General features: G+C 47.4%; 1 protein-coding gene across 1 annotated transcript in view; it reads right to left on the reverse strand.

The window, feature by feature from the left end:
- Window positions 1-22,950, reverse strand: part of LOC149310211 (SCO-spondin-like) — a 131,465-nt gene that overhangs the window by 95,776 nt on the left and 12,739 nt on the right. The window contains exons 12-31 of the mRNA XM_089534034.1: window positions 22,059-22,197; window positions 20,850-20,976; window positions 20,222-20,394; window positions 19,482-19,703; window positions 17,649-17,814; window positions 16,535-16,787; window positions 13,357-13,540; window positions 12,551-12,645; window positions 11,690-11,946; window positions 11,458-11,592; window positions 9,659-9,861; window positions 9,342-9,469; window positions 8,951-9,060; window positions 7,947-8,096; window positions 7,387-7,480; window positions 6,054-6,454; window positions 4,976-5,206; window positions 3,777-3,983; window positions 1,863-2,099; window positions 626-748 (exon numbers count right to left, since the gene is read on the reverse strand). Of these exons, the coding sequence (XP_089390160.1) occupies window positions 626-748; window positions 1,863-2,099; window positions 3,777-3,983; window positions 4,976-5,206; window positions 6,054-6,454; window positions 7,387-7,480; window positions 7,947-8,096; window positions 8,951-9,060; window positions 9,342-9,469; window positions 9,659-9,861; window positions 11,458-11,592; window positions 11,690-11,946; window positions 12,551-12,645; window positions 13,357-13,540; window positions 16,535-16,787; window positions 17,649-17,814; window positions 19,482-19,703; window positions 20,222-20,394; window positions 20,850-20,976; window positions 22,059-22,197 (3,635 nt within the window). The remainder of the gene's footprint in view (window positions 1-625; window positions 749-1,862; window positions 2,100-3,776; window positions 3,984-4,975; window positions 5,207-6,053; window positions 6,455-7,386; window positions 7,481-7,946; window positions 8,097-8,950; window positions 9,061-9,341; window positions 9,470-9,658; window positions 9,862-11,457; window positions 11,593-11,689; window positions 11,947-12,550; window positions 12,646-13,356; window positions 13,541-16,534; window positions 16,788-17,648; window positions 17,815-19,481; window positions 19,704-20,221; window positions 20,395-20,849; window positions 20,977-22,058; window positions 22,198-22,950) is intronic.

Consider the following 22,950-nt stretch of genomic DNA (forward strand, 5'->3'; position numbering starts at 1 on the left):
ACTGGATTCGGTGGGAGAAAATGAAAACTGAGGCTTTTCTACACAACTATCTTTCACACTTTATAGCTCGGGATGGGCATATTGTGCCCTGTGAGCCATATGCATCCTTCTGTGGCCCCTGAAGCCCTCAAAACCCCATAAACTCCCCCATTAAAAAAACTGATATGGTTTAGGGACATTTTTGCCCCAAAACCATACAAAAAGCACTCAAAAGTGTGAAAACACACAAAAATACCTCACTCCATTCTCATAAGCACCCCAGAACCCCACACTACTCCCAAATACTTTCATTTTTCCCTCTCAAAATGACTACAAGAAGTGATACAGTATCACTTTCTGTTGCCATTTTGAGAAGGAGTGCAGAGAAAAATGGAAGCATTTTGGCTTGTTACAGGAGCAGAGTTCAGGACGCGGGGGACTTTTCTGGGAAACATCGCAAGAGTAAAGAGGTCCGATGCCTAGTGCAGTCTTCTGCCTCTTTGCTTGCGATAGGAGCAGGAGCGGATATTTTCACCTGTTCCAGGGCTTCCCAGCACAAAGAGAGATCAAAAGAGAGCCAACCAGGTTCTTTATCAGCCCTCCGACTTCGGCCCCAAATAGCTGGTGATCTCCATGGATTCCTTACCGCAGGCCAGCTCATCTTCACCCTGGGCACAGTCTGAGGATCCGTCGCACACCCGAGAAACGTTGATGCACATGCGGTTGTTGCAAATAAAGAACCCCGGGCACGGCGGGATCTGAGTGGATCCTGTTCCAGGAAAGAAGGCGTGTTTTCCTGTGAAGCAGGACTAGGAATAATCCAGTCACAAAGACTTGATTGCCAACAAGATGCGGGGCTTGGTGGTAGCCATCGCTATCAAGCCTAGAACTCTGTGTCCAACTTGGAGCCGAGCTCAGAGCTGGTCTTAACTTTGAGCATCAATGCAGAATTCACCAGAAAGCATGGCCAGTGGTTGTCTCCCAAAAGCATGTGATTAAGCTGTCCTGTCTCCCACTATGTGGCCGTTGTAATCATGCAATGGCGCTAGGGATGCCACAAGATGCCTTGACGCATAGTGACCCTGTGGATGAGACTTCCCCAAGACTCCCTGTCCTCCACTGCTCTGCTCAGGTCCCAAATGCTCAAGCCCATGGTCTCTCTGACGGAGCTCATCCATCTGCTCTTTCTCTCATTCTGATTCCCTCTATCTTACCTAGCATTATTGTTATTTCCAAAGATCCATGCCTTCTCATATGTGGCCAAACTATGGCAGCCTCAATTTAGTCATCCTGAATCATACAATCATAGAATCGTAGAGCTGGAAGAGACCCCAAAAAGAGTCATCCAGTCCAACCCCCTTCTTCTGCCATGCAGGAACTCTCAATCAAAGCATCCCTATTGACAGATGCCCATCCAGCCTCTGTTTAAAATCCTCCAAGGAAGCAGACTCCACCACTGTCTGAGTCAGTATCTTCCATGGTTGAACAGCCCTTACTGTCAGGATGTTCCTCCTAATGTTGAGCTGGAATCTTTTTTTCTGTAGTTGGCATCCATTGCTCCATTATTTCCTATTCTCTGGAGCAGCAGAAAACCAGCTTGCTCCCTCCTCAATGTGACTCCCCTTCAAATACTTAAACAGGGCTATCATATCACCTCTTAACCTTCTCTTCTCCAAACTAAGCTTACCCAGTTCTCTAAGTCATTCCTCATAGGGCTTCATGGTTTCCAGATTCTACACCGGTTTAGTCGCCCTCCTTTGGACACATGGCTCCAGGCATAAACAGAGGCAGGACAACTAAACCTGTTGTGTTTAAGGGTGTTGTATGGACAGGCTTGCTGCCACCAGCATCCCCTCCTCCTCCTTGGGGTCAGAGCTGCTCACCGCACGTGTCGATGCTCTCGTCCGACTGGTCCTGGCAGTGGGGCAGCCCATCGCACAGGTGGCTGTAGTGGATGCACTCGCCACCCAGGGCGCACGGGAACTGGTCCAGGCCGCATGTCCGGTTGCAGTGCAGCTCGTCGCTGCCGTCCAGGCAGTCGGCTTCATTATCGCACATCCAGCCCCGGGGCTGGCACTCACCACTGTGGCAGTGGAACTCGTAACGGCCGCAGGGAGGCGCTGCATGGAGGGTGATTTAGAAATGGAGAGGTTCACTTTGCAGACATCATTCCACACACATCAGACACCTTCCCTTCTGTCTTCCCTGAACTCTTCTGCTCCTTCGTCCTTCTCTGCTACTTAAGTTTGCCCTGGCCTCATTCCCACTACGTTTTAAACCGGTTTGCAAATTGGTTTGAAGCGGTTTAAATGACCCTGGTTCGTACCTGAACCGATTTGGAAAGAGGGACTATGCGCTAAACCCGTTTAACCTGCATCTTTTTGACGCTGATTTTTTTTCCTTGTCTTTTTGGATAAATCAATTCTGCGCAGGTATGAACCAGATGTGGATGGGAATTGATTTCAAGAACCGATTTGAAGAATCAAATTCACAAATTGATTCAGCGGCAGTGTGAACGAGATGCAGATCAGAGTTGATTTACTATGACGTGATAAGGGGTCGCCAGGTGGGGAAGCAGAATCTAACAACCTGTGTTCGCCCGCCCTACGACCCTCATACAGACGGACATAAATGCAATTGCAGTGATGGACAGAGAGAAAAAATCCTTCTGAAAACGTTTCAAATACTGATTCATTTGCCAGTGGGAACTACAAGTGGGTTATTTTGAGAGACTCTCGCAGGAAATGGTTTAAATTGAATCGATTCATTTGTCAATGTGAACCACAAGTGGGTTATTTTATTTTATTTTACAGCAAGAAAATGCAATTGGGACAAATGTAGTGTGAACCACACTCTGCTGCCAAACCGGTCCATCAATTCAGATTGCAAAGTGATTTATTTGTAAGTGGGAGTGAGGCCCTTGTCTGTCTCTCCAGCCCACTTCAATTCTTTCTCTCGCTTCTCCAGCTGCCATTCAACGTATAATGCCTGGATCAGCTTCCCCACCTTCTTCCTCAAATACCTCTCAAGACTCTCTTCTAGCCTTCTCTGAATGCAGGTCTACTCAGGAGAAAGCTGCAGAACAGAGGTTTACCAACCTACAAAGTAGAGCTCAGCTCCATGCAAGGATTTTCCAGGGCACAAAACAGAATTCAGTACTAGGCCACAGCTTCCACAGCTTTTAATAGCCTCTTATTTCTCATCTCCAGTCACTGGTGTCTTAACTTCAATCACTGATCAGAAACAATTTGCAATTCAGAAGGGAAACCTCTGCAGGCTTCACCTGGCCCATGAACTGGAAGTTCTTCATCCTGACGTAGCTGTTGATGTGTGTGGGTTTCAGCTAACTGAAATTATGATTATGGTGCACCCGCATCATACGCAGGCATGCCATGTGTGGCTTTCAGCATACGCTGAAAGCTGTGTGCCAGAAGAGGCAATGGCATGCACATCTGTAGCACACGCGCCATGCCGTGCCACATGCACAAGCCCCATTGTTTTCAATGGGGCTCCACCATATGCAGTATTTCCATTACACGAGAGGTGGGGGGATCTGGAATGGATCCCTTGCATAAGGGAAGGGAGCACTGTAGTGCATAAGCACACTGCACTTAGCCATTCTTGGCCTCTTCCAGATGATAATGATGATGATTTCTTACCTGCCTCTCCCCATGGATTAAGGCATGGAACAACAACAGGTTAATGTACAACAGATAACATTAGTTAAAAACAGATGGCATCAGTTAAAAACACAACAGGGAGAACACTGGATTTCTGGATGTGCCAGGTGTGCTCACCGAGGGTCCTGCTGGCAGGTGGCTGTTGCGTGGCAGGGAATCCTAGGGGAACAGTGGCCGCCCAAGGTGTGGCCTGCGTCACAAGGCACTTTGCAAGATCCTCGTCAGCCCCGTCGGCGCAGTCACGCACGCCATCGCACACCTGTGTGAGGCTGACACAGGTTCCATCTGGGCAAGGCAGCTGCCCTGGGGCACAAGTCACTCGGCCTGCAGTGAGGGGGAGATGGTTGTGAGATTGCCAGGCAAACATTCCCCTGTTATTGCCATTAAGGGGGAAATCTCTTTCCTCTCTTAGCACAGCGATGGGGAAAGTGAAGCTAGAGGGCCTCATTTTGGGCCTCCATAAAGCCCCAGGCTTATGTTTTAAAATTAAAATTAATTTTAAAAGAGCGAAAATCTGGAAAGTGTCCAGAGGAGGGTGGCCAAAGTGATGAAATGTCTGGAAGCCATCCCCTGTGAGGAGCGACTTAAGAAGCTAGTAATTTTAGTCTGAAGAAGAGAAAGTTAAGAGGTGAGGTGATATGATAGCCTTGTTTAAATATTTGAAGGGATGTCATATTGAGGAGGGAGAATAGGACACAATGGAGCAATGGATTCAAACTACAGGGAAAGAAATTCCACCTAAATACAGTGCAGTCGGCCCTCCATTTTCGTGGGGGAATCTGTTCTGGACCCTATGCCAAAATGGAGACTTGTCGGTATTCAAGCCAAGTAGACTTGAATGGGGCACTGCAGGGCATGTGCCACAAGGGCATGCCTCACTGAATTTAACAGAGGTCATCCATCTATGAATATTCAAGACCATGGATCTCAAGTCTTTGAGAACAGAGGGGCAACTGTAATAAGAAAAACTTCCTGACCGTAAGAGCTCCTGCCTCAGAGAGTGGTGGAGCCTCCTTCTTTGGAGGCTATTTTTTAAGCGGAGGCTGGAGGGCCATTTGCCACAGGGAGGGCTTGGATTGCGTCTTCCTGGATGGCAGAAGAGGGATGGACTAGATTGCCCTGGGGGGGGGTCTCTTGGATTCTATGGTTCTAGTTATAAAAGCAAGGGATGCAGGGAAGTGGAGGGCCACTTCTACAGCCTCAAATGAAAAGCTAGAAGACAGAGGCCATACTGCTTAAACTGAACTAGGACTAGACGTGGAAGGAACAATCCAGAGGGTTTTCTGAAGAGTGACTGTGGTGACCGATGCTCTCACCTGGGCAGAAGGTCTCATCGACCCCAGTGGGGCAGTCCGGTTGACCATCACAAACCAGAGCTCTGGACAGGCACTGCCCTTCTGGGCACTGGAATTCCCCAGCTGGGCACAGGCAGCCGCGCTCATCACTGAAGTCCCCACAGTCGTCATGCCCATCGCAATGCTGGAGGTAGGGCAGGCAGCGCCCAACTGCGCAACGGAACTCACTGAGCTCACAAGGGGGACCGCAACCTGAAAGGGTATTGAAGGAGAGGAGTCAGACACCTCATGCGACATATGACCTACAGGCACATGACCTTGCGGCTCCATTTTGCAGCACAGAAACCTCTTCGTGCCCCTGTTCCATGGTCACTTGATCCTCTCTCTGACTTCACTGGAAAATGGAAATTCAACTCAACTGGACAATGAGGACCACTTTGGAAAGCAAGGGGCAATAGGGATGTGTCTAAAAGGGCCTGATGAAGTCTTTCCCCAAGCTGTTGCCCTCAAGAGGTGTTGAACTAATACACCATAAGCCCCCAGCCAACAGTCTATCATAATGTATTGAAAAACTTTTTATGGGTTCCCCTTCCATAAAAATCAAATCGGGTCCCTCAGGGGAGAAAGGCGGGATAGAAATAAATAAATAAATAAATAAATAAATAAATAAATATGAAATAAATAAATAAATAAATATGAAATAAATATGAAATAAATAAATAAATAAATAAATAAAGCCTATTTCCTCCCTGGAAAAAGCTGTTCTCTAAGCAAATCATCCGCCCGTAAATTTTGCACAGAATAAGTCCTCAATTACAGCATTTGCAGAAAACAAGATTTCTGCACAGAAATATTATTTCCTGTACACAAATGCTGTTTTCTCTGCAGAAAATATTGCCTTCTGTACACACAAATAAACCCCTGTTTTGTGAATTTAGTACAGAATTAATCCCAAATTGCGAAGATTCTCACCAGTCCAGGATTTGTCTCATCAGGGTTTCTTGGCACTTAAAAACCTTGTGTTTGTTTATCTTACAATTCTTTAAATATTTTTGAATACCCTTTTGCGCCCCCAATTTCCCCCTCCTTACAAACATACCCACTTCATCCGAATGATCTGCAAAGCCACAGTCAAGCTCCCCATCGCAGACATGTTCCCGGGGGACGCAGCGGCCATTGGCACAGCGGAACTCCTGCTGGGCACAAGTGGGCAGTGGGCAGCCCCTCTCATCCGAATGGTCCAAGCAGTCTGCAGTGCCATCGCAGCGGTAACCCCAGGGCACACACTGCCCGCTAACACACTGGTATTGGTGTGGGGCGCAGCTCAGGACGCAGAACTCATCGGAGTCGTCCCCACAGTCGTCCTCATTGTCACACACCCATGCACTGGGCACACATCGCCTGCCAGTGTGGCAGGCAAACTCTGTCTCAGCACAGTGGGATTGAGCATCGCAGGGTTCCAGAGGGGCCATGCACTGCCACAGACCAGCCTCACAGGAGCTGCAGGAAACAGAAGAAGGTGCATCAGGGATGGTTAGGACCTCTCTTCCCATGGGGCACCATTTTGATATGGCCAACTGACTAATCAATACATTTTAACTAACCACCAGGCACCAGGGCACATGGCTGCCAGGGAACAATACTAATACTATTGCCCTTCAATTTTTACTGGGATTAGGCGAAAGCTCCTCTTCTCCTGTGAAAGGAGAAAAAACTGCAAATATAGGTCAGCTATTTATTTATTTATTTATTATTTTACTGGAGAGTACACTTTGCTTTTTGAAAAAATTGTTATCCATTTCTTACACACAAAAATAAATAAAACCTCATTCTTATACTTGGAAAGAGCACATTTCTAGGCATCTGTAGGTTCGCCTGTGCAACTCTATGGAGAATGTCTGGTAAAAATGGATCATAGGATTGTGCTGGAGGAGCTACAGATGCCTAGAGAGAACGTATTTTTCGGTGGCCGGGTCAAACACAGAAATCTCTAAATAGTCCAGTTTGCAAATGCTTAACCCGTAAATGTGGAGGGAGGACTCTAGTAGCAACTCTTTATTGGTGGTGGCGGTTGTGCTTTCACAGCCTCTTTTACACAACACAATTATAGTGCTATAATTCCACTTTAACTACCATGGGTGCATCCTATGGAATCTTTGGACTGGCGGCTTAGGAAGGGGCATTTAGATTTCTCAGCCTGAGAACTCTAGTGCCCCCCATACTAAGATCCCACCGGATGCATCAGGAGACAGAGGGACATATGAGCCACCAGCTGCTACTGGACTGAAATAGACCATAGCCCCTTATGGACAGTGACGCCCGATGCATTTTCATTTCATTGATCCAAAGGAGAGGGGAGAGGCTCATTGCAGGTGCAGAGCAGTGACAAGGATAAGGAGAGGAACACCTGCAGCTCACCTTCGCAGACTTACCAGTTCCTACACTCCTGAATCACTAGGGCGCCCAGTGGGAACAACGTGCCTTCCCAGTAGCAGGGGCACTCGGACGGGTCGATGCAGTGGCCTCCTGGAGGGATGAGAAAGGGATAGAGGGCCAGGGTTAGGTTTGTGCTTCTACAACGACTGTGCCCTGAGCTCAGGCCTGAGATGAGGGAGGGCCAGTTCTGGTTTCTCAGAAATGCATCTGTGTACACATACATACCCATGTCTATACTGGGAAATGGTAGAAGGGAAGATGGTTGCAGCAGCAGCCATTCTAGGATGGAGATGTCCTTTTCTCTCAGCCTGAGAGAGCCACAAGATGGAGGCTGCATTGTGTTCCTCTGCTGGGTTCCCCATTCTCCCCTCATTCCCTGGCAGGGAATTGAAGGGCCGGGCGGGTGGTATCCTGCAGCACTGCCTGGCTAGTAGCTCCCTGGGAGAACAGGGCTATTTATGGCTCCCTGGAAGCCTCATCCCTACAACCGCTACCACAACCATCATCCTGTTGATCCTTATGCCCCAGCCCCCTTCCCCGCAGCTGGACTGCTTACTGTGCAGCACCTTCCCCTCCGGGCAGAAGCAGCCTTCCACGCACGAAAGGGTCTCGCAGTGTTCAGCCAGCTCCAGGCCAAAGTTCTCGCAGGTTTGTGGACAGGCAGGGCCACAAGGGTCATACTCCAGCCCATTGTCACACTGTATGGCTGAAATGGCAGAGAGAGAAGGGTGAGGGCGAGGGTGGCACTGGGGTATGGGTTGAAAAGCCAGCAGTGGGGGGCAGAGAGTCTCTGAAGCCATTTGAAAGTGGAGTACTGAGAAGTCAGTTAGCTAACTTTCCAAGGAACACTACAAGGAGATAGTTTACTGGATCAGCCTTGTGGAAAGGTAGGCTGTTTGGCACACAACTGAGATCCTACCTGGGGAGTTTGCTCCCTGGGGAGGACTCCATTCTGCTTCTCCTCTGCCCTTCTCACCGGACTCACCTTCATGCCTGGCACAGCAGGCAGTGGTCAAGGGTCTGGCCTTGAAGCGGATCCCTAGAGCCAAATGCGCAACCCAAAAGATGCATCCCTGAAGATCTCTGAGGGTCCCTGACACACTGGAGGATGATGTTGTTATTGTGGTTTTTTGTGTATGGCTAAGGGACATCCCCCAACCACTTCACAACAATGCCAGAGAGTGCTGGAGAAAAGTGAGTCTCAAAGGAGCAGGGGCTCACTGTCCAAGGAATTTCTCCATCCGTGATGGTCATAGAAACACACACACAACTTTATGCTACCGATCATCACTAATAGGATGCCAGCGCAAGCCCACACCCTTCAAATCCTCGCCCCAATTTTTAAATCGCATTTTTCTGATTACCCTAGTTCATGAAAAGTCCAAAGGGATTCAACCTCTATATCATCAAGTGCTCTTTCGACACATTCAGTCTATCAACAGCAAACATTTCTATCAAAAGTAGTTGGCTAAAAATCTCTTTCCGTATAAACAATAAAAAGGTTTTTTTTAGTCCTGAAATCTCAGTTTCTGGGACAGTCTTAACTTGGCTTTGACTTACGGCAGAGATCTTGGCTCCTCCAGCGGACAGAGACCCCGCGTCGGCTGCACTCCTTGGCGTAACTGGCAATGGCGGTGCAAAGGCACTCACAGTCCCCCCCAGAATCACACCTGTGTGGGTGCGGATGCATTGTGAAAAGAAGGGCGACGGACATCAGATGAAGGAGATGGGGTTTTTCTTACACAGAAAAAGTAGCATCACGAGTTCGGTTATTTGCAGAGGAGAATCATCATGCCTTCTTTGCCAGAAAATAATATGTTGAATAATGTAATTTTTAGGTGATATTGCTAAACACAGCCACAGTCCTGTTGTTGTTGTTATCTTTATTTGTACCCTCCTTTTCCCCCCCAAACCAGGAGTCCTTGGGGCTCCCCATTCCTGGCTCACCTACCCGCAGGCATCGAAGACACACCAGTCATAGAACTGCTGGCAGGGCAGCTCCTCGTGGCACGGGGCAAACAGCTCCTGCAGGAGGACTCCGCAGCGTTTCCGAGCCCACGTCACGCGGTGAGAGTTCACCTGGGGAAAGAGGGTCAGGTTTGGGGGGTTCTGATCCAGAAAAAGTCAACCTTCTTCCCAAGCATGCCATGGTGAGAAGGTTAAACATGCTTTATCCCTCCTGCATGTCCTTGTGTGGCAATATGGATGCCATCACATGCCACCAAACTGAAGTGGGCTGGTGCTGCGTAGCAGATGTGGGGAGCATACCGTGCATGGGTGCTCAAAATCCTCACTGCTAACTTCTGGGCAGAGGAGGCTGACGCGCCAGGAATTGCCAAAGAGGTCAGCTGTAGGCTCCACAATGCCTTGCCGGCTGGTGAAATCATTCTCTGTGTCACCATCAAAGTTCCCACAAAGCCCTGCCACATGACCTTGGTACATGGGGTCCAACTTGATGTCCACTCGTGTGCCTGGAGGGGTCCATAGAGAAGAGGAGTGGGCAACTGTATGGGAGAAAAGGGGCAATCCTCCGCAGGCTCCATGCCACCCACCCACTCACAGCAAACCAAATCCCTCTGTTTTCCACTGTGGTCAGTCTCAAAATGGGGAGCAGGAGTGACATTGCACCTGTCAGATTCAGCTTGTCCACAGGTCTCCTTTCAGCCCCAAAAGAGAGATTCTAGACTCTTAAGTCAAATAATAGCTTTACTGTCAAAAAGAAACCCTTAACAGACAGGTCTGTGACTTTCTGGACAGGTCTACAGTCACAATGCAGACACTTTTATAGTAAATCCCTTGGGACCGTGTATCCGTATGATTGCTTACTTTAGCTCTAAGCTTCCTGCACTTTGTCCATATCCATGACATAAGGCTCAACGGTCTGGGAGTCTGGCATTTGGCATGAGCTGCATGAATAAACTGCCTTCCCACCACCACCAGACATAACAACCTTGGAATCATATATAAATCCATTTTGTACCCTTTTTCCAAATGCAGAGCACCGTGACATTATATATTTATAGCTATCAACACCTATATGAAATCAAACTACCAATATAATCACACCTTAATATTATATATCTATGTGCTAGCAAGCCTATACAATATTATATTTTAAACTCCCACCTCTTATCCAAGCCTCTGGCCACAGCCAGAGTTGGGACACCAATGCATACCAAAGCTTCCATGCTCACTTCTAAGAAGCAGCTAGTGCCTTTAATAACACCATAGCCCCTTCAGCTTATGACTTGGGTTAGAACCAGCAGCTTTAACCTTTTGTCATATACCCTATATATAAATCCCCTCTCCAACTTAAATCAAATCTGGCAGAAAAGCATTAATCTAATGGGAATGCGGACAGCATCGCTTCCTGACACCATTCTGAGATGGCTCTACATAGGCAAACAGAGGGATTTGGGAGCAGTGGAGGATTCTGGGAGGTTGGGTATGTGTTTTTTATGTTTTCAAGCATGTGGGGAATTTGCTGCATGGTTTTCAAGCAAAAATCACTTGCAAATCCATGGGCACAAAAAATCCAATTCTCAGATTTTCTTTTCCTCCGTCAGGAAGAGCCTCTAAACACATCTCAGCATGTTACGAGAATTTTTTAAAATTTTTAATGATTTTTCAGATTTTGGGACTTTCTTACAAACATCCCAGTTGCATCAAGAGATTTACATTTGCTGCAAAACGCTCAATGTTTTAAAGTTTAAAAAAAATACGTTCTATCTGGGCAAAAGACAACTTTTTGTCCCAACCGAAACTTGTTGTGCAAAAACTGTTGTATGAAATTCAATACTTTTCTATGCAGATGACATTTTCATTTGTTTAAGTCCCCAAGGGTAAAGTAATCATTCACAAAATTGTCCAAATCTCTCACAATCACCCCAGTAGGGCAAAAAGATTTGCATTTTTTCTTCTTCATCTGTAGGGAATAAAAAAGGCGAGGATTACATCCCTAGTCCTTGCGTTGTTGGATGGCCTTCTGTCACATGCAGATTTGGGCACCTGGCAGGAGGCAGAAGAGGGCTGAAAGAATAGAAGAAGGATGCCCCGTCAGGTCTCACCTCCGTCCCAGAGAACCGTCAGCCCCAGATGAGAGATGAGGGCCAGGAACAGCCCTGCTCTCTCGAGGGTCAAGCCGTTTCCGCTGTAAGTCTTTGGAGGACGCACTGAGACCCCGTTCACCGTCACGTCTTTGCCTGGAGAGAGAAGAGAGAGGTGGCATTAGGGGCTCAACTGGCAAGAGGAGGGGAGTGGGGTGTAAGTTCCCTCTCTCTATCCACAGGCTTCCCTTACCTCGGAGCAGATGAATCACCATGTTGCCAATGAGCACCACGATGGATTTGGTGCAGGTGGTGCCACTCGTGCCGCAGGGTACGTTCTCAGCAGTGACTGTGAAAGCGCCGCTGGTCTCGCGCACCAGGATGTACTCACAATCCCCCAAGAAAGTGTAGGGCCGCCCATCAAAGGTGATGTAGTGAGGGTCTCCGGTGGCCACACATGTCCCAGCGCAGTGGCGGTGGGTGCACTCCCAGCGTCTGCTTTGGCAAATGCTGAGGGAGAGGGAGATGGAAGGACGCTGAAACACCAGCGCTGGACATGGGGCAGTGGTGGGGAATCTGTGGTCCACAATTGTGGCCTCGGGCTCTTTCTGTGCACCCCCGCCCCATTTTCCCCTCAATGCCCACAAAGGTTAGTGTGAATAAATTTTAGCATATTTTAAGCAACAAAGATAATGGGCTGTTTTTTGGCCCAAGAGAGGCCTTTTTCCAACCAAAAGTAATCCAAAAGTTGAGCTTAGCAAAAGTTTGTAGTCCCTTCCAACTCTTTTGATTTTATGATTCTATGGACCTTATCACACTAGACGAATCCTGGGCAGAATCAGGATTTAAAAGCAGGAAAAACCCAGCAAATGCAGGATGTTTTTCAGAAGAGCAATAATGTGAAAATAAAGCGAACGGAAAGCGAACAAAAACAGCAACTTTTTACTTCCGGGAACTTTTTGTCGACTTTCCGTTTGCTTTATTTCTGCTTTATTGCTCTTTGGTGCAAATGCGTCTGAAAACTTCCTCCATTTGCAGGTTTTTTCTACTTTTAAAATCCCGTTTCTTTGTGGGTTTTGTTTAGTGTGATAAGGCTCTATGAATTCTCCCTTACCAAGTGTTGCAGTCTTTGGCGATGGTGCCATTGGGCTGGTGCAGACGGCCGTTGTGATGGCAGGGGCACTCCTCCGGGGAGATGCAGCGTTCGTTCTGAAAGAGGAAAGGCCAGCGGGTGAAGAGGAGAGGATGCCAAAGCCTTCCCCGGCAGATTTAGCCTTACATGGTTCTAGGAATGAGACAGAGGCGATGGAGAGGAGGCTCCATTGGCTGGTGGCAGAGCCAAGCAAATGTTTTGCTCTCAAATGCCCCTAAATGCCCTCTGGGGGTCATGGGGGGCATGTTTGCCATGATCTGTGAGGGAGGATGAACTATTTTATGCTCAGGTCTTTTCTAGCAATTGGAAGTGACCACAAGTCACTCCCTGTCCACTCCCTGTTTCGTTTTCTTTTCAAAAGTCCACTCTTGAGCCTAAAATTGCCAAGGGGAGGCCAAAGCATGGCTAAAATGCCCTCCCCAAGAGCATCTGGGTATATTTTGGGGCAAGACTCCTGCCCGGGGGGGGGTACTTTGGTGGCCATAAAAATAGCCCTGGGGGCCCATGGTTAGTGAAAATGGTAGATAATAGTGAATCCAATCTTTTTGGCAGAAATTGAAATGCTGGAGGACCTCCAGAGGTCTAGAAAGACCATATATTTGGGGACACAGGAGAGTGAAACCATGAGTACCGGTCTCACGGAGAGGGATGTTGTACTGTATAGCTTAAGTCATCTTGAATTCCAGGTTTTTTGGAAAAGATTGGGTAACAGTAAATAGAATACCATCCCAAAAGAATGGAGCTGGGCAGTGCCAACCAGGACTAACCAAGAAGACGGTGCCAGGAGGGCAAACGCAGCTGTCGGAGGAGCCAGGTCCACAGGTGAGGTTGCCTTCTGGGTCCTCGCAGGTCCGCAGGCATGAGCCAAAGGCATAGACCAGTTCTCCGGGGCAGACGATGGCTTGGGGGCAGTTCTCCTCTGTGCAGTCCCAGGCTCCATTCAGACAGATGCTAAAACGCCAGCCACATATAGGGGTGTGAGGCAAGTTTCTCCCCCAAATGTCCTCTCTAGGGTGGGACTGATCCCCTTCAAGTGAGCAATTATACAAATAACACACATACGCTGCTGCTACAACTCCCTTCCCGCACCTTAGCAGCAAGGGGAGCTTCATTGAACAAAGAGCAATGAATACGAAAATTGAATGTCGTCGATACAAATAGAGCAAGATGAGAAGAATTATTATCATAAGATTTTTTAAAAAAATAACTAAACAAACAGGTCATCCCATTAAAAACAGCACTAACTTAAAACAGTGTAAAAGCATTTAAAAGATAAGGATGACAAAAGGACAGCAATCCTTATTGGACGACCCTTTTGCATCAACCAGTTAATAAGCAAAAGCCTGTCTCCCTAACAGGGTCTTTTTGCAGGAACCAGACTAGCCTTCTGTAAAGGAGAGCTGCACAGCCTGGAAGCAGATGAGGAGGACATGGAGGACACAGATGAATTAAAAAAACAGAAAAATAGCCACTATATTAATAAATAAATAATAAATAAAATAATAAAACTTTTATTTATATCCCGCTTTTCTGTGACAGGACAATCAAAGCAGCTACAACATGTTAAAATCCACATTTACAAATTTATGTCCCAAATTCCCCCCCTTAAAACAGGATTAAACAAGTTACAATTAAAACATCTATTAAAAGCACAATAAAATACAGCAAGGACAGAGCAGGGGGCTAATACATGATGCGGGGGCAGTCATTCTGTGGCCGGGCACTTTATTCAGGAAAGACCTGCCGGAAGAGATCCGTCTTGACAGCTTTTTTAAAGCTGCCTAAGCTGGCAATTTGAGGGATCTCATCCGTCCATCTGTCCGTTCCATAGTCTGGGAGCCATTGCAGAGAAGGCCCTCTGAGAGGTAGCAGTTAGTCTGGTTTTTAAAGGCTGCAGTAGATTCCTCCCAGAGCTAAAATGCCTGGATATGAAATAAGGAGATAGGACTGTTCTTGTGACAGATAACCAAATCGCTCAGAGAGATCTTTTCCTGGGTTTTTCATGACAACGCAGGCTTGTTTATGGTTCAAAGTGGCATCTAAATGTCTGCATTAGGCCAAAATAAGGAATGTTGAAATGCCAGGCTGGAACAGTGAGTAAAACCATCCTGAGACGGGGGATTGATGGCAATACCCACGTGGACTTCAAAATATATACATTTCTGTAACCAACGATTGAACGAAATATAGCTGTGTTTAAATCCTTTGTACCAATCAATGGCTAGCTTGAGAGTTCTTTGTCTGAATCCCTATAAAAGGGGATTCTACCTGTTGATAAAGGCTTCAGATTTTGGGGAAGTTATTCCTCTGAAGCCAGCCAGCTAATAAAACTTGCCTTCTTGACTTCCCGGGTCTCCTTGGATTTGTCTCCTGAAATATCTGCTATACAGCCACCAAGAAGACCCTGCCTCCCACGTCCGCAGCAACTAAGTCCATAGATGTGGTGGGAAAGTCCTCCCCAAAGGTCTTAAAAGTTGGCCAGGCTTACTCTCTAGCTCCTTCCCAGTCCCACCCAATTGGCACTGGTTCTCTGTCCACCTCAACATAACCCACAATGAACGCCAGTCTCCTCCAAAGCAGACTGGAAGGCACAGATCCTAGGCGGGTGGTTGTGTGGCATCATCGGAATCACGTGGCAAAGACATTCAATGAAATCAACCTATCCTGTAGGACAGAGATAGACAGGTCACAGGGAGATTTCATCAGACATCTCCTACCACTTGAACCTGTGGCACACAGCATGGAAACAGTGCCAGAGAAAGACCTCCGTGTGACAGGAAGCTGATGCCCATTTTCTGAATCATTGGGATCCAGCCAGGCCAGCGCAGCCAACTCTGGCCGGCTGAAGCCACGCTCTCCAAGCAGAATTCTCACTCAGTCCTAGCAAGGAAATCTCTGGCATCCTTTGCACCATGGTTTCCCAGCCATGTACCAGCCAGGTCTGACCTTCCAAAATCAGATGGGTCAGGCGTTTTGTTTGGTATGGCCTGGCAGGGCTCAACAGGGAACAGACAGCGGGAGGACATGCGGTGCCCCTTGGCGCTTCCTCCCAGATATCACCAGCTGCACTGCTACCCACAAGTGTCCCTTCTTTCTTTATTTTAGATATCCCTATATCACCTCCCAGTCCAAAAGGACTTCTGAGAAGACGGATAGCTAAAAGCAATTAAAAACAGGACAAAGATAAAAACATTTTAAAACACATTAAAATTATCTTTTTTAAAAAAAATTAAGCAGTCAATTAAAGAATCCTAAAATATGGAGTTGAAGGCTTCCATGGCTGGCATCCACAGTTTTTTGTGGGTTTTTCAGGCTATGTGGCACCAGCATTGGTGGCTGGCATCTTCAGAGAAAGCCCGGATGAAAAGAATGAAGATGCCAGCCAGGAATAAATTCTTCCAGGATGCCGGACGTGAAAGCCTTCGACTTCACAATCCTAAATACCATTTTAAAACAATGCTAAGATACCAATTCTAGACATTAAAAAACAGCAGTGCTTTGGCTGCTGAGCAGAGCCTTAAAAGAAATGGGACCAGTCTAAGTTCTTTGGCCAGGAAGCTCCATAGACGAGACACTGCTACAAAGAAAGACCTGTTGGGTATACAATCTAACTTCACAAGGTGTTGGGACACACAACAGGGCCTCCTCTGAGGATGTCACATTTCTGACAGGCTCCTATGGGGAGAGGCAGTCTCCATCCATCCATAAGGACTGGAAACTTGCTTTTCAGAAAGACTGTTATTCTGTACTGAGGACTAAAGATAGCTTACGCACTAACTCCAGGGAAGGCAACTATGCAAGAGCCAAGGGCCAGTTTCTCCCATGTCAGGGGCCACACCATTGAAGAAATTTTGCCAAGAAAACCTTGTGATTGTTTCACTTAGGGTTGCCATAAGTCAGAAACCACCCAACAGCAACAAGGCAGAAGGGGAGAGAGGCACATACCAGGTGTTGCAGCTCTTCTGGATCTTGCTACCAGGGGAATGTGCTTCTCCCCCGTGAATGCAGGGGCACATGGCTGGCTGGATACACTGGCCATGGTCATCTAACACCAGCCCCACTGGACAGTTGCACCCGGCCACGCAGAGCCGGTCCAGCTCCCGGCAAGTGCCAAAGGCTTCCACGCCAAGCTCCGCGCAGGTTCTTTGGCAAGGGGCAGCACATTCCTGGTACACTTGGCCCCCAGAGCACTGGACAGCTGTGGGGATAAAGACAAAGGGTCAGAGGGCTGAGGCCTAGAATTATGCCAGAACTGGACAAAACGGGCAGCCATGGGGCATGTGCCAAACAGGGAATGCGCTGTTGCATTCTCATTGTATTCTCATCCTTATGAGCTTTGAGTGTTTGCCTTGGTCTCTTCAGCCATGGAAATTCCCCCAAATGAACTTGAGCCAGGCATACTATTGTCTCAGTCTCAGAGGTGGGCAAAAAAGGCAAACATACAGCCAAGAAAACCCCATGAGAAAGATGCTGACAGGTTGCTGTAAATCAGAAACAGCGTAAACGCACACAGCAGCCACAGACAGCAAATTCTAGCTGCAGAACTGGGAAAGGTTTCCAAGGTGAGGCTGAGAAGGCTGCTCTGAACAAAACTTCTTTTTAGAAATGAAATCCTTTTTTGTACTATACCTCTCAGAATCCCTCAGCCAGATTGAGAGCTAAAGTCCAAAAAAGGACACACACGCCCCAATTCTGCGCCCTTCCTCTCCTCTCACTTCACACAATTTCTCCTTATTTATTTATTTATATCCCACTTTCCCCAAAGAAATGGGACTCAAAACAACTCACAAGGCAATTAACTACAAACAAAAAAGTGAATGTTAAAATAGAATTAAACTATTTGAGTATTAAAACAAGTTGGCTTCAATAAGAGAACAAAATGCAGAACTGTTCCGAACTATGAAGCTGTTGTCCAAGGTGCCACCCTCAGCGTTTGGTGGGGAACCAATTTCACGTTCCGACGTTTTTGCCCTCTTCCCTCTTCCTATAACGCCATTTGCAGATTCCCCTGAGACCCTCGCCCGGCCCACTCATCCACCCATTCCCCCCAGAAACTCACGGCAGGAGCTCTGGTTCCTCCAAGCCACAAGGGCTCCCTCCTGGGCACAGTGCCTGGCATAGGCACCCACCATGCTGCACAAGCAATCACTGCCAGCTGCACAACCACAGACATCATGAAGGCAGAGCTGGTAGAAAGGCTCTCGCTCCACCAGGTCATGGCAGGGCTGCGAGATGAGAAAGAAAATGGCCGGACTAAGCACTGTCACCAAAACTGAGATACGGATTGAATTCAAGGTTCATGCAGTAAAACAGATTGTGCTGCAACACTCCAAAGGGAACAGAAGAAGCAAGTGTAAAGGGATTCAAACTCCAGGAACAGAGATTCCAGCTCAACATTAAGAGGAACTTTCTGACAGTAAGAGCTGTTTGAAAGCAGAACACATTCCCTCAATGGAGATTTTGGTGGAGTCTCCTTCCTTGGATGCTTTAATTGAGAGTTCCTGCATGGCAGAAGGGGGTTCGACTGGATCAGGGCCCTTCCTGGGGTCTCTTCCAAGCCTATGATTCTATGATTCAGCTTTGGAGAGGGACCTAAACACATGGAGGTCAGGATCCATTCTTGAATTGCCATTGAATCATCTATTGAATGATGAGTCAACATACATTTCATTCATTTGATTCAATGAGGCTCAATGCATTTGATTCAATGAGGCTACTCTAGCCGAACCTAATAATGGGATTTAGGCCATAATGGGGGTTGCAGAGAAGACAGGGATAGATTGATAGCATCTTCAGAAAACCTGGTCTCAGAAATCATGAGGACGCTCAAAATAAAAGGAGTATTTCTGCATGTCTTGTGCTGGGAATGGAAAACTGCAGAATCTCACGGTTCCTTGGTCACATTCCTTCATAAAAATTATATACAAAAATAAAAATTATATATATATATATATATATATATATATATATATATATATATTGCTTTAAATATTTCACATTACAGTACTTTACAGGACATAGACAGACTGCTTTTGAAAGTACTCTTTGCTGTTCTAAATTATTTTAAGTAGCTTATTTTGTCTGTACACTCCCAGAGATCTTATGTCGCGGGTGGGAAATAAATATCAAAATACATAGAATCATGTAAAATATTTATCTAAATATGATTAAACATTTATCTGATACTGTTGAATGTCTCCATGGAGTCGGTTTATTTAAGTTCACTTTTTAGAATGGAAACTTTTGGACATAAGCATTTTTTCCTGTTAAAATGCAGCAGCCTCTGTTGCCTTTGGAGGCAAATTACTGGGAATCAGTGAACAAGAGCAAGAATTAATATTGCGATGCCACCTTACAAGGGAAAGGGGAGATGAAGTCAGTTATCATCTTGGAAAGATGATTCATCCCGAAGAAGCAAAAGCACCCAGAGAGAAGCACATGCCTCCTTCCTTCCTTGCCCTTGCAACTGGACCTTTGAGTTAGGGGGGCTCATATCAATGGTAGGAAACGTGTGGCCCCCAGATTGTCATCCATCATCCATAGGATAATTTTTACACAATTTTGAAATTGATTTTGTCTCAGGAAAAAAAATCATTCCCAAAGCCCTCCAAATGCATACAAGCCACTCAGGAAACAGACCCAAAAACTGTTTTCTTTCTGTTTCTCTCCCAAAATGGGAGACAGAGGGGACAGAAGGCATTTAGGCATGTTTGGATGCAGTGCCATGGGGAACTGCCCTCAGCCCCCTTGCCACTGCTCTACCGTCGTATGTTGGGTTGATTTTGCAGATCCTGATATGTGGGGCCTGTCCCCTCCAAGGGGCTCAGAGGCAATGGCTCCTCCAGGGCTGCTTTTCCTCCCGCCTTAGACCTTGCACCATCCTCCTTCTCACCTGGAAGGACTGGCCGTGGAGGACAGCGCAGGCGGCTTCAGCAAATTCCCTCTGCTGGGCATAGGTGCTGCAGGGGTCAGGGGCCAAAGCGTCTGAAAAGGGGCAGTCGTGGGTGACCCGGAACTTGTGGGCAAAGGCAGTGGCACTGGGCTCTACGTCGCCCTCCGGGGTGGTGAATTCGTCCTGCTGGTTCCAATTGTAGGTGCCGCAAAGGCCTTGCACCTGGAGAACGGAGCGGACAGGTGAAAAGCATCAACATACAGCAGGAGAGGCCTGTCAGGGGTCTGTGCCTCCTAAAACCTCCAAAAGGACATTCACTTTTGCCCACACACACACACACACACACACACTTTTCAAGACTGGCCTCTCACCCTGAGATTCCACCCCTTTGCTCGCAGAGAAAAGAAACCAAATCCTGAGACTCAGGGCCAAGGCCTCAGGTCTGGAAACCCAAAAATGGTTCCCAAATTGTGCTGGGAGCTCACTCCTTCTTTAAGAAAGTGTCGTATGACCATAAATATTGCCAACAAGCCAACCAACCCCCAAAAGGCCTTCACAATGGCCAGAAGGCTAGCAAGGATAGAGATAGCCCTCCTGCCAAAGGGAGCACTGGCTGCCCCATCTCACAGGGGTTTTGGTCCTCTCCGTAGTGAGTCTCTGACCCACGTGGATATCATGGGGCTGGAGGGCATCCTGCCATTGGGGAAAGTGAGGCAAATGGGTCTCCGTCTTCCACTCACCTTGTTGGCAAAGCTGGGCTGGAGAGTGATGTAGGCAGCAGGGGACTCCAAGCCCCAGAGGATGTGGGCCCCAAAGGTCTGGAGGAGCAGAAAGGAGGAAGAAGCCCAGCGCACGCTCAGGTTGGCACTGGCAAAAGGGAGGCTGACTTTCTGCCCGTTCACCGAAACCTCCCCTGAGAGGGAGGAAAGGAGGAAAGGGAGAGGGAGGGAGAAACAGACCAGGACTTAGAACAGAGAGTAGGCAAAGTGGCGCACATTGCGACAGGGTCACCAAGGCACACAACAACAAATAAACAACAGATTCTCTTCCCTTTGTTTTCTCTTCCCTAAAACAAAGTCCTGGGGCTCTAAGCTGCGGCACATCTCTTGTGGAAGCCCTTCCACAGCCTTCGGACTTTGTGGCACCTGCCCCCATGGCCACAGGCAGGATCTCTGTGGGATCCCATGCGCACAGTCACAAGGCTCTAGTGCTGGTGTACAAAATGGCAACCCTCCTCCAAGTGAAAGTGTTGAATGAAGGTAGTGGAAGGCATCCCCAACTGCATCACCTCTTGCTTTGCAGCTTTGGGATCCTCCCATGGAAGAGTCCCTGTCACCCCAAATCAGTCCTCCTTCTTCCCTCTCTCACCTGAGAAGGAGAGCCGGGCAGAGACCTTCTGCACAGCAACACTGATGGCCTGGAGGCAGCTGGTGGATCCTTGGCTCCCACACGCCACATTTTCTGCTGTAATCTGGAGTTTCCCATCCACAAAATCCTGCAAGAAAACCCCCAGAAGCAGAAGGAAACAGGGTGGGCCTCCCACGCAGGATGGCAGATCCTCCCTACTTCTCTTGTTTGGCAACCGGGTGCATCAGACTGGACTGGGCCCAGAGTTGGCCATCCCCCATCCAACCCCAGCAGCACTGTCAAAAAGGCATTCAGCATTTTGAAGGAAGGTTAAAATGGTTTTGAGGGTTAAAATGGAGGAACAGCTATCTCAGTTTGGCTTGGGCAAGAACGGCAGCCTAGAGCAAGGGAAATCTTCTCTGAGAAATGTACCTCTGAGAAACATTCCCATGCGCCCCGGAACAGACTTAAATGGATGTTTTGAACCTACAAAGCAAGAGAGCTTTGGCTCCTACAGAAGGAGGTATGTGACTGCTGTGAGTTGTAGTACAAACCTTTGCCTGAATCCTGTTACTTGGTTCCAATTAGAGTAGGCCCATTAAATATTATTACATGGCATTATATTACATTACAAAGTGTAAGCTAATTGCCCCCAATAAGCTGGGCACTCATTTTAGCGACCTACAGAAGGATGCCAGGCTGAGCTGACCCAGAGCCCCTTATATTCCTTATAAAGATGATACATGAATACTTTAAAATAATAATAATAATAATAGAGAGTCAATGTGTAAGTGCGTAACTCTCTTTTACTAGTTCAGAATCACCATTAATAGAGCTCTAGGGTGGAACAGAACAAAAACTAGAAAGCTCCCTTCCGATACTCAAAGAGTGTCCAAGTGCAGACTGCAACTCCAGAAATGTCTGGTAACAGCCCCTAAAGAAGGCCAGTTGGAGGCAAGGCCAACATGTGTCGGGATTTCTAAGATAATAAAGCTTTTGGACCATCAAGAGCACGTGGGACCTCATTTCCTTTTACTCTTCTACTATTAATAGAGCTCCCCAAGGTGCTGAAACTAAAGGGCAGGGTTCAGTGCTTTAAAGTTTGGACTGAAACCCAGAGCAGAGTCACTGAGCCTCCTTTCTATGGAGGCCGGCAGCTGGCCCTGGCGCCTGGAGCGCTTCCCCATTGAAGGCAATGCTGAGTGCCTCCACCTCTGCGAGAGTCCTCACCTGCACCAGGATGTACTCGCAGGCCCCGCGGAAGGAGTAGCGCTTGTGGTCAAAGGTCAGGTAGTGCGAGTGGCCAAGCACAGCACACTCCCCGGCACATGGGTCCTGGGAGCAATGCCAGTGGCCCCCTTGGCAGGAGCTGTGGGCAAAAAGGCAGAAGAGGTCAGCATCAGAGAGTCCGGAGCAGGGAGGGAAGGCTTCCCAAATATCGTTCTCAAAGATAGCAGCAAATAAGTGTAGCCATTTTCTTCCCTCATTAGAGACTGCTCCTTTTTTGACGATTATTCGCAGTGTGGAGTTATTCTGCACAAAATTCAAGCTGGGTATTTGGGCACAGTAGGCAGGCTTTTCTGCACAGAAATGTTATTCTTCTGTATGGAAAACGTGTGGCTCCCTGCACAGATTTTTTTTAAAAAACCCATATGTGAATTTTGTGTAGATTTTTGTCATTTTGGGATTCTCTTAGTCAGGAGTATTCAAATATTTAAAGATGGGTCCATTGTCATTACTTTGGTTTCATTGCCTCCTTCTGACCACCACCAGCCCACCTTCACAAAGCTTCAACAGTATATCATGCAATCTGAGAGTAGCATGCAAATAAAGTCAGTTTAACCAACCTGCAAATGTGAACAGTGAGAAATAATGTAAGCATACTAAAAACATACTGTGAGCCCTTGGGATCTAATGGGGTTTGGTTCCAGGAGACTCTCCCACAGCAAAAATTGTGGGAAACTCTCCCTTTGGAGGCCCTGGCTTCCTTTCTGCACCAGGTGGGTCTGGGGTCTAATTCCAAAATATCTGTATACATGACTGGGTGTGATTTTTAACCTTTTAAGCCTACTTTTAATTTACCAAATTGTTTAACATGTTTTTTTATCTATTTTAATTATTT

Source organism: Sceloporus occidentalis, unplaced genomic scaffold (assembly GCF_023333645.1).
Source record: "Sceloporus occidentalis isolate IW3139 unplaced genomic scaffold, rSceOcc1.0.p SCAF_7, whole genome shotgun sequence".
Lineage (NCBI taxonomy): Eukaryota > Metazoa > Chordata > Lepidosauria > Squamata > Phrynosomatidae > Sceloporus > Sceloporus occidentalis.